The sequence below is a fragment of the Colius striatus genome, chromosome 6 (assembly GCF_028858725.1).
Source record: "Colius striatus isolate bColStr4 chromosome 6, bColStr4.1.hap1, whole genome shotgun sequence".
Taxonomy (NCBI): domain Eukaryota; kingdom Metazoa; phylum Chordata; class Aves; order Coliiformes; family Coliidae; genus Colius; species Colius striatus.
This window is the reverse complement of record NC_084764.1, coordinates 37,270,998-37,288,132: the sequence shown is the minus strand read 5'-3', so window position 1 is coordinate 37,288,132 and position 17,135 is coordinate 37,270,998. Positions and strand designations below refer to the sequence as shown.

The 17,135-nt window shown below is 44.6% G+C and overlaps 1 protein-coding gene and 1 non-coding gene across 4 annotated transcripts; one reads left to right on the top strand and one right to left on the bottom strand.

Annotated features, from left to right (window-relative positions):
- The first annotated feature begins 70 nt into the window (after positions 1–70).
- On the top strand, positions 71–143 carry TRNAK-CUU (transfer RNA lysine (anticodon CUU)). The gene has a single exon. It is a non-coding gene; the product is annotated as a tRNA-Lys (tRNA).
- A 3,367-nt stretch (positions 144–3,510) lies between these two features.
- ACTR10 (actin related protein 10) lies at positions 3,511–16,472 on the bottom strand. Of its 3 annotated transcripts, none has more exons than XM_061998241.1 (13): positions 16,335–16,472; positions 13,589–13,661; positions 13,019–13,101; positions 11,781–11,889; positions 10,248–10,355; positions 9,818–9,885; positions 9,440–9,519; positions 9,013–9,048; positions 7,359–7,438; positions 7,201–7,274; positions 6,690–6,771; positions 5,086–5,287; positions 3,511–3,995 (listed from the first exon to the last, which is right to left on the bottom strand). In XM_061998241.1, the coding sequence occupies exons 1-13, from the start codon at positions 16,409–16,411 to the stop codon at positions 3,814–3,816; spliced, it is 1,254 nt and encodes a 417-aa protein (XP_061854225.1). In that variant the 5' UTR covers positions 16,412–16,472; the 3' UTR covers positions 3,511–3,813. The 3 variants fall into 3 exon arrangements, with proteins under 3 accessions (XP_061854225.1, XP_061854226.1, XP_061854227.1); XM_061998242.1 differs by lacking the exon at positions 16,335–16,472 and adding an exon at positions 15,857–16,267; XM_061998243.1 differs by lacking the exon at positions 16,335–16,472 and adding an exon at positions 15,786–15,811.
- Between the last annotated feature and the right edge of the window lie 663 nt (positions 16,473–17,135).

The following is a 17,135-nucleotide window of genomic DNA, read 5'->3' as shown; positions in this document are numbered from 1 at the left end:
GCTGGGCCGCGCGGCGCTGACGTCACGGCTGGTGCGCTGAAGAGCACGAGGCTTGAGCGCGTTACGCAGCGCCCGGCTAGCTCAGTCGGTAGAGCATGGGACTCTTAATCCCAGGGTCGTGGGTTCGAGCCCCACGTTGGGCGGTTTCGTTTTGTGTTTTGGAGCCCGATGGTTGCTGTAGCCGGGTTAGGGGAGAAAAGACACCACCTCAGCGCCGCCCGTCTCGCCGGGGAGTGCGCGGCGGCTCCAGCCCGGGGGAATGAGCGCTGTGCTGCTGAGCACGGCTCATGTTTTATAAACGCTACAGCGGCGAGAATGGAATCGCATTCAGCAGCTACGAGAGCAGCGTCGTCCCTCGAGGGCACGGAGATGTGACAGGTCCACGCGCTGGTTAATTTAACAAGAGCTAGTGCTGGAGCCTCTACCTGCGCCGCGGAGCCCCGGGTATGTGCAAAAACGCGGGGAGAGAGGCTGGAGAGCAGCCCCGCGGAGGAGTGTGAGGCCAAGCCGACTCTGAGCCAGCAGCGTGTCCTGGCAGCCTGAGGGCCGTGTCCCACTCCCTGCAGCACTGACACTTTGAGGTCTGGGTGCCTCCATACAAGAAAGACGTCAAACTAAGAGAGAAGAGGGCGTCCAAGATGGTGAAAGGCTTCAAGGGCAAGACTTCAGCGAAGCAACTGAGGTCACTCGGCTTCTTCAGCCTGGAGGAGGCTGAGGGGTGACTTCATTGCAGACCACCCCTTCCTCAAGAGGGACAGTGGCCACAGAGGTGCTCACCTCTGGTCACCAGTGATAGGACACAAAGGAAACAGAATGAAGCTGAGTCGGGGGAAGTTGAGGTTGGACATTTGTAAAAGGCTCTTCACTAAGAGGGTGGTCAGTCACTGGAACAGGCTCCCCAGGGCAGCAATCACAGCACCAAGCCTGGCAGAGTTCAAGGAGCAGCTGAAGGATGCTCTTAATCTTATGGTTTAGTTTTAGGTAGTCCTGTGAAAAGCAGAGAGTTGGACTTGGTGATCCTCACATTTCCCTTCCAATAGCAGATATCCTATGATTGTATGAAAAGGGAGATGAGGGGAATGAGTTAAAGCCCCAAGAGACCAGTTCCCACAGCAGCAGCACAGGACAGTGGGCAGACTGCAATGGGGTCATGCTCCTGAATATTCTAAATACTACTCTCATTATCAGGACTCAGTTCAGCTGGAGCTGTTTGCAGGCACCTAACACCTACCTTCAGAAACAACATCTACTTCAGAGTTAGGAACTTCAGAGGTAAAACCTCTAGTGTCTGTCTCCGACAGATGAAATATTTGAGTTCAATTTGTCTGCTGCAAGGATCCACAGATCCCTGCTGTGCCAGGGAGGGAAAAGCTACCACATTGAGTCTGAAAAACAATAAGACAAGTCCTCTTCTACACAATACCACATTTAAGGTGTGACCTCTAAGGGTTCTCCAGAGCCATCCGGAAAAGCAGGTAACAGTCTTTTCTCACTTCTTCAATGAAATAAGAATCCTGCCTCTGTCCTTAATGGATCATAGGATTCTGCACTTAAACCTGCCAGTAACATAGGAGTTAAGATTTCTGTTGGTGTAGTTGTGAAGCAGCATCTGATAAAACTGTTCAGAGATGCAGAAACCCCACAGGAGATGGGAGTGGAGGAGAAGGAAGGTGGCAGAACATGCTGGTGAAAGGCGTCAGGGTACACACAGAGGCACACAGCAGTACAGAAATACCCCTGAAAAGGGAAGAGCTAAGAATACTCTGAGTTTCCTCAGCTGCAGTCTGCTGCAGTTCAGGAAAATGACATCATTGCACCACCACAAACACAGGCTCTGGAGGAGTTTAATCTCCTCTGCACATCCTTCCCACTGAGAACTACTTAGGGACATGAGTAATCCCTCCCCTCTCCATGGGACTCGTGCCGACGGCAAACTGGTTCAGGAACAAGCTCTGCTTGGCTCAGTTCTTACCAAGGTGAGGCACAATCTGGGTCATGGAGCTGCATCCCAATTATTCATGTGATAAATGAAAATGTGCTTGGGTGTGAATGTTCTTTAGTCAGGCTAAAGGATAGCTCCCTGCGCTTTGCCGTGACACAGCATGTTTCAAAGGCAGAGCCGAGGTCCTGAACACTGAAGAAAACGAAAGTAAGGCTGGTGTTTGAGGAAATCTGCTGGGGAATGAACGTCTCAAAGGAAATGAAACTGTTAATCGTAGGCTTACAGAACCAATCAAGCAAGAGAGGAACCCTCAGATGTAAAAGATTGGGAAACACCAGAGATAATAGGAACAGAGGGATCTAGCTATGGCACCAAATCCTTTTTTACCAAGTCCAGACCTGATGGATAGAAGACAACACAATACACTTGGCAGAACCTGCTTCTGTGCCACAGCACACCACTCTCATCGTCAGGCTGCCAGAGAAAAGTTCTTGTGCATGGTAACTGACCTGGAAACCTAAAAAACAAGCCTTGTGCTTGGGCTGGAGACCCTCACAGCAGTGCAAGCAGGCATTGGCCGGTGCCTTGAGGACTAAGAAATGATCTCAAAAGGACCAACCTCATCCCAGGACTACAAAACAACCAACACCAACTACTCACAGCCACGCTTGTCTGATTTTCTCTGCCTTCTGTGTAACAGCCACACAACTCGTTTGACGTAGGAAGAAGGCAATTGAAAAATACATCTGGCAGCACTGCAGGAGAGCAATGATCTGTGTCAGTGCTTTCAGACCCCTGTCACCAGCCAGCAAAGTCTCACCTATGACAGACTCAAACATTTTAAGCAGCAATTCCTAGGCTTTCTGTGTTTTGTAAATTAGAAAACCATGAAGATAAGAGCAGAGTACCTCCTACCATGTGCCAACTAACACCATACCTTAAAGTAAAGCATACAAAAACAAGTGGCAAAATCATGCAGCTTACTGAAGTGCTGCAGCACGTTGTCCTAGGTTAAGTTTCACCACAATAATGTTTCTTTAAACATATGCTTCAGAAATGTGCTTCAGCAACCACTGCAGCTATCTATAATTCCTATGTCTAGTGTCAATACCCCCATGCAGAGTTCTTAAGTGATGGGCTTTGTATTGAATTTTCATGTAATACATATTATTGCGGGACAGCGACGTTAAACATTTCTGATAGTGAGAAGAAAGGCAAAGAAGTGACTTCTGAACCTGACAGTTCAATAAGAGATTCAAGGTTTCCTTTGCACCCCTGTTTATAGGTCTTAAATGGTTTAAATGTTTCCCTGATTAGAGTTGTTAGCTCAGCCCTATGAAGGATGCAAAGGAGTTCTCTGCTAAAACTCTCAGAACAGGCCCATGTCAAGGGGAAACAGTGCTCCAGCACCTTTGCTAAACAGCTCCAAACCATGTCCTCACATGTGATTCAAGGGTGGAACACTTTCATATTGAATCTGTCAGAAAAACTGCCATGGCTGTTTCCCACAGCAGACTGTCCTTTTTTCTTCCAAGTACATTTAAAATCAAAGCTTCTTAAAACAAGCATTTTCAGCAATGTCATTTACTGTACAGATAAATAACAAACAGCTCAGTAGGCTACAACTCACAATGGTACAGAATTTCTTCAAAAGTGGGCAAAAGAACACAGCAGTTGCTAGAGTTAACTACAACTGGACATGGGTTTAAATAGTGTTAGTACCTACCAACACACTCCCTCCAAACATCCACATTGCTCATCTTTAATAGTGTTACACACAAATTACTTCATTAAAAAAAAGAAGCCAATGCACACATATCTACTTGAAAGAGATGAATCCTCGGAGAGTCCTCATGGAGCATTTAAGTGTTTTATTTCTCAGTAGAAAAAGCCCTCTTCATCAACGGTGGGGGTGCTTTTCCAACATCAAACATCATTTCCAGCGGCGGGTTATTGAGACAGCACCAGTCAGGGATGCGGCCTGTCTGGCTGTAATATTCTTTGGACACAGACCGGCTGCCAAGTATATCCTGAAGTGCTCCAAAAATGGCTCCTACATTATTGAGGGCAAAACAAAAATAATGCTGCACATTAATCTGATGTATTCAATTGCTTTTTCTACTTCCTCCCAATAAAATCTCAAGTATTCTTTTTCTGGTTCTGCCCCAAAAGGAATGCAAGGACCTGGCCACTCTCCTGTTCAATAGCCCAGCTACTCCCAAATCGCTTCCATTTACGTTCCTTGAAATTAACTGAAACCAAAGAATCATCTAGTTTCTGGTGAGAACAAAACTAGCCTGGCTGAACTGCTTCTTACAACAAAGATTTTATTTTTAAGCACTTCAAATCAACCACCTTGTGTTTAAGGCAATTTCCTCTGCACATAAAGGGCATCACACAATACTCACACAAAGTTTACATGTGCTGTGAGCAGATTCAGCCTGCAGTGGCTGACTGGCACTGCCAGCAAAGAAAAGCCTCAAGAGAACTTGCTGCATGCAAATTATTCATGTTTGCTAATCCTAAGAGTAGACTAAAAAGACTTTAAACCTATCATTTTATAAACATTTACTTCTCAAAGCATACAAGAATAAAATCTACCTTTACAGTTCAGGTTAGCTCCTCATATGTACCACACGGGCTCAGCTTAACTGAGGGCTTAGAAAAGCATAAATCCTATCAACCTGAGAACCATTCTGAAGAGCTGCTAGCAACAGAAAGCCCTGTTTTTTTTCCCTGACTTGCCACTCCAGCATCTAAAATCCATCGCAGCGCCGATGGATTCCAGGCACTTGAGAACGGCCCGGGGAGCCAGCAGCCAGCAGGTTTCTGCTCTGCCCGACTGCTTTACTGGTGCCACCGTACGGCAGCAGCTCTGTACTGCACCCGAGGCGACACCTCACCTTCCACAACTCTGGAATGATTCAAAGCTCCCATAACCTGCAGTGCATTTCTGCCCTCCCAGTGTCCCCGAGAGAGCTTTACACCACACAGTTTCTCCCAGGAGGTCGTAACAATTCCACAGAGCAACGATGCAGCTTGATTTTAATACTTCATCTGTTCTCACTGCTACTCTACATATCTCACTTGGAAGGTTTGCTTTTCACTTTACACCTTTGCTGAACAGTTACTTTAATTCTTACCTCCCAGCCAGGCCACACAGTTGGGTTTGGCAGGTGGAGTGTGGATTCTGAAGGTTTTAGTAGCAAGTGCTTCTTTGTATTTTGGTTTCTCTACCAGGTACCTGATTTCAGCCATGAGCCTGTGCAGGAATCCTGGCAACATGGCAGTGCCACCAATCACGACCAAGTTCTCTGCCAACTGCTTCCTGGTGTCTATGGGACACTAATGCATAAAAAGGAAAAAAAAATAAACAACCCAAAAAACCCAACAAAACACACTTTAACTGAAGTTGCATGAACAAGCATTCAAAGGTCTGATAGAAATTCAGTCAGCCTTTCCACTCACTTTAGCTGCTGTTTTTTCTTCACCCTTGGCTGAAGCTTAACCAGCATTATTTTTCTCCTCAGACTTCCCAAGAAAATCAGTCCTAGGGAACTGCCCAGATGAGCCTTTTATGGGCACACGGAGTCCCTGCAAAGCCCTTCAGCTGAGACAGGCCGAGACAACAGAGGTATCAGTGACAATAACTACTCTGAGTTCTGCCAGAAGATGTGCCAGAGAGGGGTGGAGTCTCAACCAGAGCTCTCTGAGAGAGAAAACTGTTATATACAAGATGGACTGTTTTTACCTCCATGTCAGAGAAAGATGCTACAAAAGTCTCTGTGGCAGAAAAGGTTTCTGCAGGAGCCTGCCTTAGTCATCAGATAATCCAACCAGAAGGTGCAAAGGCATGAGAAGACCAATCTTTGTCAGTGCTGCCCCTCACAAACAGATCTATGCCATTTACATTATCTAACACCTGCAAGTTTCGCATTTGTCTTTCCTCTGTCCAGTGACACAGGTAAATGCCCAGAGGAACAGAGGTGAGCTGTCCAGGCATAGATCTTGTTCAACAATTTGTTTCCATAAGGAATTATAACTGAAATGTTTGTCGTATCATCCAAGCTTATGGGTCTCCAATAAATTACATCTCAGCAAACTAACTGAAATGGCATCAATAGCTACAGGAAGTCAACTTTAATTAACATACATACACCACCATATAATTAAAATTTCCATTTATAGTGGTTTTCTAATGCTTTTTTCTTCCTGACATATAATAAGAAATGAAGCAGTTGTATGTGCCAAGAAAATTTTCCCCAATAAATATAATACTGCCTGCAAGAGATATGTCCAAATTCATTGTTGTTCTCTCTTAGGTAAGGAGTCTGCAGGACTCCTGAGCAAAACACCTTGGAAAAAAGAAACACATTACCTGTGGCACTTCACTGTAATTCCTATGACATCGAGGATTAGCTACTCCATCATTACATAAGCAGAGCCTCACCCCCAAGCAAAGGCAAGCAGGGTTATGATTTTTGCTGAGGAGTGCGCACTGTTTCTTCTGTCCTAGAGACACTGCAGTACCCCAAAGAGCAAGAAAACAGTCTGATTGGATGACACATGGTGACTTATTACCCCATGGAAATTAACCTTGTGGCAGAACCCCAGAAGTCATGCTGTGCTCAGCTTTTTCAACCAATCCCTACCTGTTGTCAGAAGGGTGTTACTCTGGAAAAAGTGATTTCTAACAGCAGGCTCCCTAAGGTTGGAGGCATTAAAAAGTTGTTTCTAATATAGATACCCGAATGAGTGAATCCAAGATCAAAGTGGCAACAGATGTCTCTTCATTATCCTGTTCAAATAGTATTTCAACCACGGAGTCTCTGTTGAGAAAACAGGAAATGAGTGTTAAGGAGAAGCAATGGTACCCTGCGAGCTCAAGCTGATCAGCAGCAGAGCTGGAAGTAACTACAGGCTTCCTGCTGACAATGCATCACAACTTCTGTCATACAGTTTGAGCACCAGGCAGTGCCAATGGGGAGGAGATAATGTCTCATTCACCTCACTAAACCTGTCTCTCATCATGCATTAACACTCTGTTTCTGTATCCTACATCCCTCCAATCTGTTTGCTGTCATCCTCAACTGTCAGCTCTGTGGGGAAGCTGGCACCTCTTATTACAAAGCCTTAATTTAAGACGCATTAAAAGCATATGCAAGTGTTCTAAAATTCAATATTATGAAAACTCCTATGTTTCTAAAGCTGAAAATACATCCTCCTCAAGATAAACGGTTTGAAAGGGTATTTCTCACCTAATGGGGCCCACTACACGGAGAATCTTTTCTCCATCTAAAGGATAGTCCACATCTGGGGGTGGTGAAGGACGCTGGAAACAAAAACATGTACACATTTAGAAGTCAAAAAGGCTCCATCCACTTCAAAAGATGGATCAGCTTCGTTCTCCACCCACCTCAGCACTGCCATTGATGTTGAATTTGGCCGCTTGGATTTTCAGTCCACGTTGGAGATCGCTCACAAAACAAGTGCGGACTTCATAAAAGAAAAGATGGGAGCAGAAGAGAGAGTTAGTTGGATCCTTCTTTTCATTACCAGTAAAAAAAAAAAAAAAGATTTTGTTTAATTTAGAGAAGAACACACACTTTAGGCCTTCGCTGGGCCAAGACATTATCAAATAAATGCAAAGAATTTGCAGTCTCTACACTTAAACAGAGCTCAGATGCTACCCAGACCATGAATTTAAATGAAGCTGACACTCAAACTATGCTAGGACAGGCAAGATTTCTCCTTCAGACAAGCTATGTAAGATTTGAAGACACAGAGACGTTACTAATCATTCCTTTGGTTACCACAAGGTGCCAGGGGTTGTCTTCTGCTGTTAAACACACCACTGTGGGTCTTGCACCATGGGTACGAATGAGACATTACTCACTTTCTAAACAAGCTGCAATATTGTTCCCAGTGCAACTTCAGCACCCTCAGAATTCCAGAGACTGGTTGTTTTTTTGTCTCCAGGCAACACTGACAGAACACCATTCCATTTGTATCCCAGTTGTTAGTGTTATTACATACTTATTTATTTTTATCTGGCACAAATGAGTATCTTCTTCATAAATGATAGAATCATAGAAATAAATGGCTGTCACAAAGAAACAACCCTTAACACACAGGCAATCAGAACTTCAACCCTAGCATATTATATATACCTGGTTTCAAAAGACTGCACAAAGCCCAGAACTGATGAGAAAACTGTGTTCAAGTCCAGCAATTAGAAAAGTAACTTCCATTTAACAAAGCACCAGCTGCATTGAAGCTATTTTGCATTTGACTGATGAATTTCTTCCCAGTTTGGGCCAAGAGATGGACACTAGTTGCTGTTTTCCACAAGTATATAAAGTTTTATATCTGTTGGATGTGAAACATTACATAAAAATTCATCCAAGTTCTGCTCAAAGATAGACTCTCTTTCTTCTGGTGGAAGTGTAGTCCTTGACTCATCTCTCCCACCTGATCAAGGCAGCCAAATGTCTTTTATATATACATTTCTTGCAAGATTTACTTTAAGGCAACTTCAGCCTTCCTAGATAATCTATTAACAAAACTTCCTAGATAATCTATTAACAAAATGAACTTAAAATATTCTTTTGTCATAGTGTCAGATTGCTTAAATGCTGCATTTTCAACCAAAACATAGCTCTGATGACAGGTTCCGAACATTACCTCTGCGAACTCGAAGCCCCACATAGAGCTCACACCGTACACGTTCATATGCAGCAAACAAAATGTCAGTAGCTGAGAAATGCCACATGAAGCTCAGCCAGTCTGCTGCTGACAGGAGCTTCACAGCAGCAGAACGTCTGCTCTGTGCTCCTCTGCCAGACCTGTCTATGAGCTACATCTTAACAACACACAGGCTAAACTTGAATGAGGAATTCAACATGGGCTTGGATTTACTCTCCACGAGGAAGAACGCTGCAAGTTCTTCCAACAGGCAAGAAATAGGGTAAACAGAGAAGATAAATGCCTTAAAGTGTTGCACACTGGTTACTATCATACTCTACTGCACAACTGAATAAACTAGACTTTCATGAAGGAGAAAATTTTACCTTTTATATCCTCTACTATGTCTTCTGGAACTGAGCCTGAAATCAAAAACATAACTTAGAACAGAAGCTTTTTAAATAGAAAGTGGATTTAAGAATTAGATTACATTTGAATTACATTTTGGACATTCAAGTTTCACTTTGACAGTAGCTTTTAAAAATTTCCAAGGAAGAAAAAACATTAAGAAGAGAAATAAAGTTTGTCTTCTCTCAAACCAGACAGAAGATTACTGCAGAAGCTTATGTCAGCCTTCTTTCAAACCTTCTGTTGTGAGTGGCTTATCATAAAAATAATATACTTCTTAAATATGGAGAAAGAAATCATGAAAGCAGATCACACAAGATGTGGTGAGTACTAATGCTGTTTTATTCACTGTTAGTATTAACTCGCTTTCCCAAGTGCATGTTCACAGCATCAGGGAGACCTTACCCATCACAGACGGAAGGCTTTGTCCTTTGGCTAATCCTGTATCAACCGTGCACTGCTCCAACAACTGATATTCCAGCTCCCTAAAACATTGCACAACCAGTCAGCTCAAGACAGCTATGAACTCAGGCTGATTATATTACGCTTAAGAGACAGTATTTATTCCCTTCAGTCACACTCTTCTAAACAAGAACTGAAGTAGAGCCGAATCTCACAGCTTTTACTACACCAACAAAAGCCAAAGAGTGGTCACTAAAACACCAATGCTGTTGTGGCAACAGTTTTGATTTAAGTCATGCTCAACAGGCATCTTCACTCAACAGTCAAGATGAACTTTCACAAATTGACCATCGGTAACCTGGAATGTTTAACCAAACTTACTTGTGGATAGCCTTTCCTCCTAGAGGAAGAGAACCCCAGCAGCTCAGGATGGTAATTCCCTCATAGATCTACATGAAGATAAGGAAATACTCCTTTTGGTTTGTGAGTTTTCAGTCTGCTGGACTGAGGGTTTTTTTCCTCCTCAACAATCTCTTGCATTAACCATTGGAAACACTTTCTGCTTTTCTCCAGAACCAATTTTTAATGTACAAAGGTTGAAGTTACGAACCACTAGTCCCAGGTTTTGAGGGAACACAGCTTTACCACATCAGCCATGAAGAGATTCCCCAAGTCATGGTATCTTACAATCAAAAGCCAGACTGTCTGATCGTGCCCTATTACTTCTTAGCACACCTGAAGTCTACAGAAATACCATCTCATCCCAATAGCCTCACTGACTAAACTTTTGTTTGTGCATATGAAAGGATACGGGCAGCACCAAGCTTTCTGCATATCCACAGTCTAGCACCATGGCAGAATTGATCCCAAGTGTCAGGAGAGACATCAGATGACTCGGAGCAAACAAAACAGAAGGCACCTGCAAGTAAAGCGAAAGGACAATTGACAGGAGGAGGTGAAAGAAAGAAACAAACCACCCGAAGCAGTGATCCTTTCCTTGCACATCATATTAAAAGCAAAATCCAAACAACTGTATCTGAATATCCATTTGGTTTTTAAGTTAGTGCAGTAATGAACAAAATAACAACAGGATTCTAAATTCTACACTAACCTTATATGTGGTACACACCAGATGGGCTTGTTAACTGCGGCCTCACAAAGAAGCTACTTAAACCACTCTCCCCAAAGAAATGTGGGAACTGCAGTCAAAATTACACAAGAATTACTTCCTTATTCTAGAATTCCATAAATCAAGTTGCCTAGATAGTGACAGTTGCTTTAACAGAACACTCCAAAGTGTGGATTAAATGGGCAATTCCAAAAAATCCTGCACTTAAGGGCAACATTACCAATGTTCAGCTCAGAGACACAAGTCGTAATACCCAGCCTGTATTAACATGTCACTCTTAATCTTTGCACCAAATGGAAATACTAGCCAGACAGAATTAACTTCACACCAGTATAAGCTGGCTTCTTAACAAGTTACAAAGTCTCCCCATCAAAACAGGACTTCCCAAGTCACGTGCCATTTTTCACTATCAATTTTGCATGGGAGTGCTTTCTCTGAGACAGATTTTTTTTCTTCCTGTGAGTAGAGTAAAAAAAACCCCAAACCCGAGTCCCTCATTTTTTTCATCAATTTGAAGTCATCAGAAAATTTTATCAACAGTAGGAAAGAATTACACAGAAGCTAAAGATTAGTTGGCAAACTGTCTTGTGGAAGCACAGTGAAAGACTGCAGACAAACTAGTTTCACCACTTTTTAGAAAAAGAACCTTAACCAGTTTGAACTCAACAAGTATGGAGTCCCTTTCCAAAACATTTTAGAACTAAGCAAGAACCAGGTTCAGACTTTTCTTCAAAGAGACTGATTACGTAGAGAAGATAATAAATTTCAGGTGAGCTCTTACTGTAGTGGGTACAGCCAGAGGTTAGATCACATACTAGGCAAAGATATTGACTCTGGTAGTGATGAGATTTGCTGACAGAGCACTAGCAAGTGTTTAAATATAAATGCTGGCTTCAGGCAGTGCTCAATGGGGACTATTGGATCTGTCTGGAACAATGTGATACGAGCTGTATTTTCGTGCAAGCCAGAGAAACCTTCCAGCTTCCAGTTAACAGCATCTTTTGTGAGGCCTCACAAAGAGTCAGAATGGAACAAAAATGTCCTTTAGCCCAGTCTCCAAGCCCTGACCACCAGCTTTTTCTGATCTCTCTCTGCCTCTTTCATCCTTCTGGCATTATTTTCGTTTCTTTGTCCATATCTGGTAACGACTGTAAGTAACATTTATGCCAGCAAGTGCCATGCTGAGCTCATACAGCTGTTACGTAAAACACGTACCTCAAAGTGCTTGAAGAGGACTCTGGTGAGAGTGTCTCTGAAGTGGGAAGGGCACAAGACAGATTCTATGATCACGACACGACGGTCTCTGGGATTCACCAGCAGATGCCTAAAAAAAGGCAAGACTTGTAAAACAAAACTGCTAAGTTTAAGCACGTATTATAAGATTACCTTATTTTCATATTCCATTCTCCTAAAAAAGCCTAAAAATGTGCATTTAGTCAGAATTTCTACAGCATATCATAGAATCATAGAATGGTAGGGGTTGGAAGGGACCTTTAGAGATCATCTAGCCCAACCCCCCTGCAGAAGCAGGGTCACCTACATCAGGTCACAAGTCCTTTTCCTAAATTAAAAAAAAACACCTCAAACTTTTCCAAACAAGAGAGTCAGGAAACAGAGTTACAGAGAACAAGTTCTAGAGCTACTTGCCAGCAGGCTGAGGGTCTGCATGCACATCCTACATTTCCAAATCAATATAAAGAAATGCAAAAATAGGCAAGAATAACAGCCATTAATAGTTCATCCAGTCTCATAGTGTGTCAATAAAAGAGGAAGAACGATGATGCAGATGTCCTGATATCAGTGGAAAAGGATGGAATTGTCCTGATTTTGGTTATAAAGTGATGATCAAGGATGGGAAAAGAGAAAGCTGCCACTCACACCAGAAGATCTGAGGCACAGAAACTAAAGCACTTGTTTCCCTGTATCTAGTGATGTTTTTTACTGTGGAAAACTAAGGATTGGAAATAAAGGGAAAAGACTGAGACCAACTTCATTATTCAGTAATGGTACTAAAAACACAATAAAGAATGTATTACTGAGAGAAAAAATATTCCACAGGTTAAGATTCCTCCTTCCAAACCACTGTCCCATGGAGAGAGCTCTGCATTGACAGAAGATGAGCTTCAGCCCCATCAAAATCAGTGTAACTTCCAAGGTAACGACTTTCCCTTATCAAGTCCTTTTTAAGTGCCACAGCTAAAAGGCAACTTATCATAGTTTATTTGTGGAGAGCAATTGATGCTGCAGGACAATAAGTCCTTGTAATAGAACCCGAATCTCAGCACCATTACATTTCTCCTACAAGAATAAAGCCAGGCAGTCACTTGCAAAACCTTGTTTCTTCTTTCTTATTCAACTAGACAGCAGCCTTCACTCATGCTTCCAACACTTCCCCATGCAGTCAGAAAAGAGTTGCAGAAGGATGGAATAACTAACATCCAAGTATCTCTTACCTGAAATACAGCATATGGATAAATTCCTTCAGGTATGAATACAGCTCTTCTGTATTAATGTTATACTGGACAACTTTGACAGGCTGTAAAGTAAAAATATCCAGAGGCAGCTTAAATACTAGGCAATGATTACATATAAACATGTACACGATATATAAAGAAACATATACGATCATATATTGTATCTGAATGCAGAGAATTTGCCAGATATAAAGACATTCTCACTCTTGCCCGATTTGTCCTATGTCCTTAACAATGTGCTCAAACTCACTCTATAACTAAAGATCAGGGTTTGTTCATGCAAATTTTTCCACAGTAGTTTTCCAAAACAAAAGCATAGCTAGGCAAAGAAATTTCTCAGTAAATGCCCCAAATGTAAGTTGCAGGTGTCAGGAGCACCAATTAACATCAGCATCATTATCATACTTACTTAGTGACAAACTTTTAAGAGCAGCAGTTAGAAGACAATGAAAAATAGCTGATGATGGGCAGAAAATATCTCTGAAAATTCTTTCCATGATATCCTATGAAAAATTGTCAAAGTACAAGAGTTCAGGTAGAATAACTTACCTTTGCGACATTGGGCTTCTTGATTTCACTAGGAATGATGCACCTTGGTCCTGTTTCTCCTGCAAAACCACACCTACAAGAAAATATTAAAAACCTTAGCACTTGGAAGTCGCTATTTAACAGAGTGGGCTTAGGAATCATCAAAAAGTAATCAATTGTGGATATCTCTGTGACTGCAAAGAGTTGTCTTACATATAGGTTTGCTACTAGCCATTCTGACTGAGAAAGACAATATCTCTGTATTGACTCACCCTCAGCTGCACAAAACAAAAATGAGATTTCTTTGCTCCTTTGAAAACTGGAATGCTCAATTCTGATGTGCCTCCAACATTCCACTGAGTACAGCTTTCTGTTTACAACCATCCACCTGCAATCTTCCTTACTGCCTATTAAACTTCCAAAGAAATACATTCCTGTGTCCTCCATACAGGCCCTACCAAAGCTCTGAATAAACACAGGCAAGAGTAAGTTATTGTCTCCTCTTTAAATCCTTGCTTTCTGTGATGTTTATTTAGCAGAAACAAAAGTCAAAGACATGGTACCCACAGTTATGCAGGTCCTATGACCTATTTCACTGCTGAACAGCACCATTCCACTGGTATTTTTTTTTCCCCTATTTCCAGCTTGTCTTACTTTGAAATCATAGAGTCACAGAATGGTAGGGGTTGGAAGGGACCTTTAGAGATCATCTAGTCTAACCCCTCTGCTAAAACAGGTCCACCTAGATCAGGCCACAGAGGAAGATGTCCAGGTGGGTTTTTAAGACCTCCAGAAAAGGAGACTCCACACCCTCCTCAGGCAGCCTGTGCCAGGGCTCCCTCACCTGTACAGTGAAATAGTTTTTCCTTCTGTTTAAATGGAACTTTTTGTGTTCCTGCTTCACCCCATTACCCTTTGTCCTGCCACTAGATAAAATAGAAAAAATGATGCCCCAACCTCTTGACACCCATCATTTATATACTTGTAATTGAGATCCCCCCTCAGTCTCCTCAAGACTAAACAGCCCCAGTTCCCGCAGCCTTTCCTCTTAAGGAAGATGCTCCAGTCCCCTGATCATCTTGGTGGCCCTGTGCTGGCCTCTCTTGAGCAGTTCCCAGTACCTCTTGAGCTGGGGACTCCAGATGAGGCATCACCAGGGCAGAGTAGAGGGGGAGGAGAACCTCCCTCGACCTGCTGCCCACATTTTTCTTGATGCACTCCAGAATGCCATTGGCCTTCTTTGCACTCCCCGATAAGCATTCTAGGTCATTTCAGAGATCACTCACTCAAGATGAGTGGTTACTACTCCCGGCACTCTGACACAACACAAGGGCTCTGTAGCAACACAATAAATACAGCAGCAACTCCAAACCAAACTTTTGGAAACTCATCTGGCTTTCATAAAGCAATTGTACCTTAAAAGACATAACAACTATAGATGAAACTCTGTGCTTGACATTTGTTTCACTGCTGCTGCCCCCATGAAGTATAAACCTCAGGAGCAAACCAGGGTAGAAAACAATAACAGAAAACTACTTGAAGTACTTTCAGTGCAAAAGGTTGGTTCATACTTTAAATGTTTGGCAACTGTCAATGGGTTTCTCCAAATGTCTTAAAATAAGACAGAATTCAGAACTTGTTTTCTCTGGTATCCCAGGCAAAGACTTGGGTGGTCCCTGCATGCACAGGCAGCTGTCCTTACCTGCCATCCTGACAGCTTTTGAACTTCTGGTAAATTTCAATCTTATTTGGAAAATGACAGATGTCTCTCATATAAGGAAGTTCCTATCTTTTCTTTACAGGAGTGAAGGCTGGGAATAGACCCTAAAAACACACCATTTGGGGGAAATGCTTTTCCCCAAGAGCCATTTATCAGACAAATAACACCATGAGGTAAAACCTCAAAAGCACTCGAAATTTGGGAAGAGCCTGTGATCAGCAACACAAATCCCCCCCAAAAATACTTGTGGAATCTTGTTTACATCCATGAAGAGGATCTGGTAGATCCTCTCCACAATCACACTGCAGTGGTTTCTAAGTGAGAAAGTCTTATCTACTAGTCTTTTTTTGGTTGGAGCTGAGGAAGAAGTTTATCCCTGAGAGGGTTGTCAGCCCCTGTGCCAGGCTGCCCAGGGAGGTGGGGGAGTCCCCATCCCTGGAGCTATTGCAAAAGTCACTTGAGGTGAAAAAAAAAAGGCAAGTACAACTTAATACAAACCCGAGTTCCATACAAACACAAATACAAAACCATCAACTTCTCCCTCTTTAGAGAAGCAGAGGCATCCTTGCGGCTTCCAGCAGGCAAATACGTCCATAAGGACGCCACGGCAGCATTAATTCCAATAGAATCCTTTTCCTCCTGTGTATAAGTTCCCTTTCCAAACCGGCCACTGCCACCCAGGGAGCATTTCCACAGTATCTGCACCCCGGGCGCAGGGACAGGTTGCTGCAACAGCTCCTCTCCGCGCCGGGCACACGCGCGGGCAGCTGCGGGTGTCTGACACGACGAGGCGGCCCGAGGCCCACGACACGAATGACTAAATACTCAGCGCTTCTCCTTCCACCTCCAGTCCAAGATACGAGAGCAGAAAGCCAGGCCGTCACTGCCGGCTTTGCACCGCGCGGGTCGCCACAGGCAGGCGGCGTGGGGAAAAAACCCCCCGGAGTCATTCGGCCCGACGGCAGGCCCGGCCCGCCGCCGCCACACCGGCTCCAGCACGAAGCCTGTGGCGACAAGGAGCCGTCCGGAGAGCGCGGCGGCACTCACTTGGTGAAGGCCTCGCCCAGGTCTATCACCACGGCCGTCTTCTCGCCGCCACTGCCCAGGCCCTCGTACAGCGGCATCGCGGCCTCCCTGCCCCTCACACCGCGGCGCGCGGGGCCTTGTCCACAGCCGGCGCGCCGCGGCGGGGCGGGGCCGGGCCTTGCTGCTCGCCGGCGCTCGGGCTGCCCGCGGCGCCTGCCCGCACAGCCGCCGCCCGTCTCCCGCCCTCAGCGCTGCCAGGGGCCGGCTGGCGCGGCGTAGGCTTCCCTTACTCCCGTCCCGGCTGCGGGGTGGGCCTCGGTGAGGGGAAGGGCGCGCTGCGGGGCCGAGGCGCACGGCGGGGGAGGGCGGTCAGCGCTGGCGCTTCTCCCGCCACAGCGAAAGGGCAGCGGCGCTTCGGTGCCGAGAGCGGGGGAAGCGCAGAGCCACAGGGATGCGTCCGCTCGTACCACGCAGGTTGTTTCTAAGGGGCCAGGCATCGCCGGTCTGCGCCATGCAGCCCTGCATCGAGCCGCCGCCTGTGTCTTCCCAAAGCCGTCTGGAAGGCACAGACCCACCACAGGCCCTGTGAAGTGACCTCAAGTTGCCCCAGGGGAGGTTTAGGTTGGAGCTGAGGAAGAAGTTTATGCCTGAGAGGGTTGTCAGCCCCTGTGCCAGGCTGCCCAGGGAGGTGGGGGAGTCCCCATCCCTGGAGCTATTGCACAGCCGTGGAGCTGAGGTGCTGAGGGCCATGGGTTAGTGGTGGCCTGGGCCGGGTGAGGGGAGGGCTTGGACTCCAGGAGCTTAAAGGGCTTTTCCAACCAA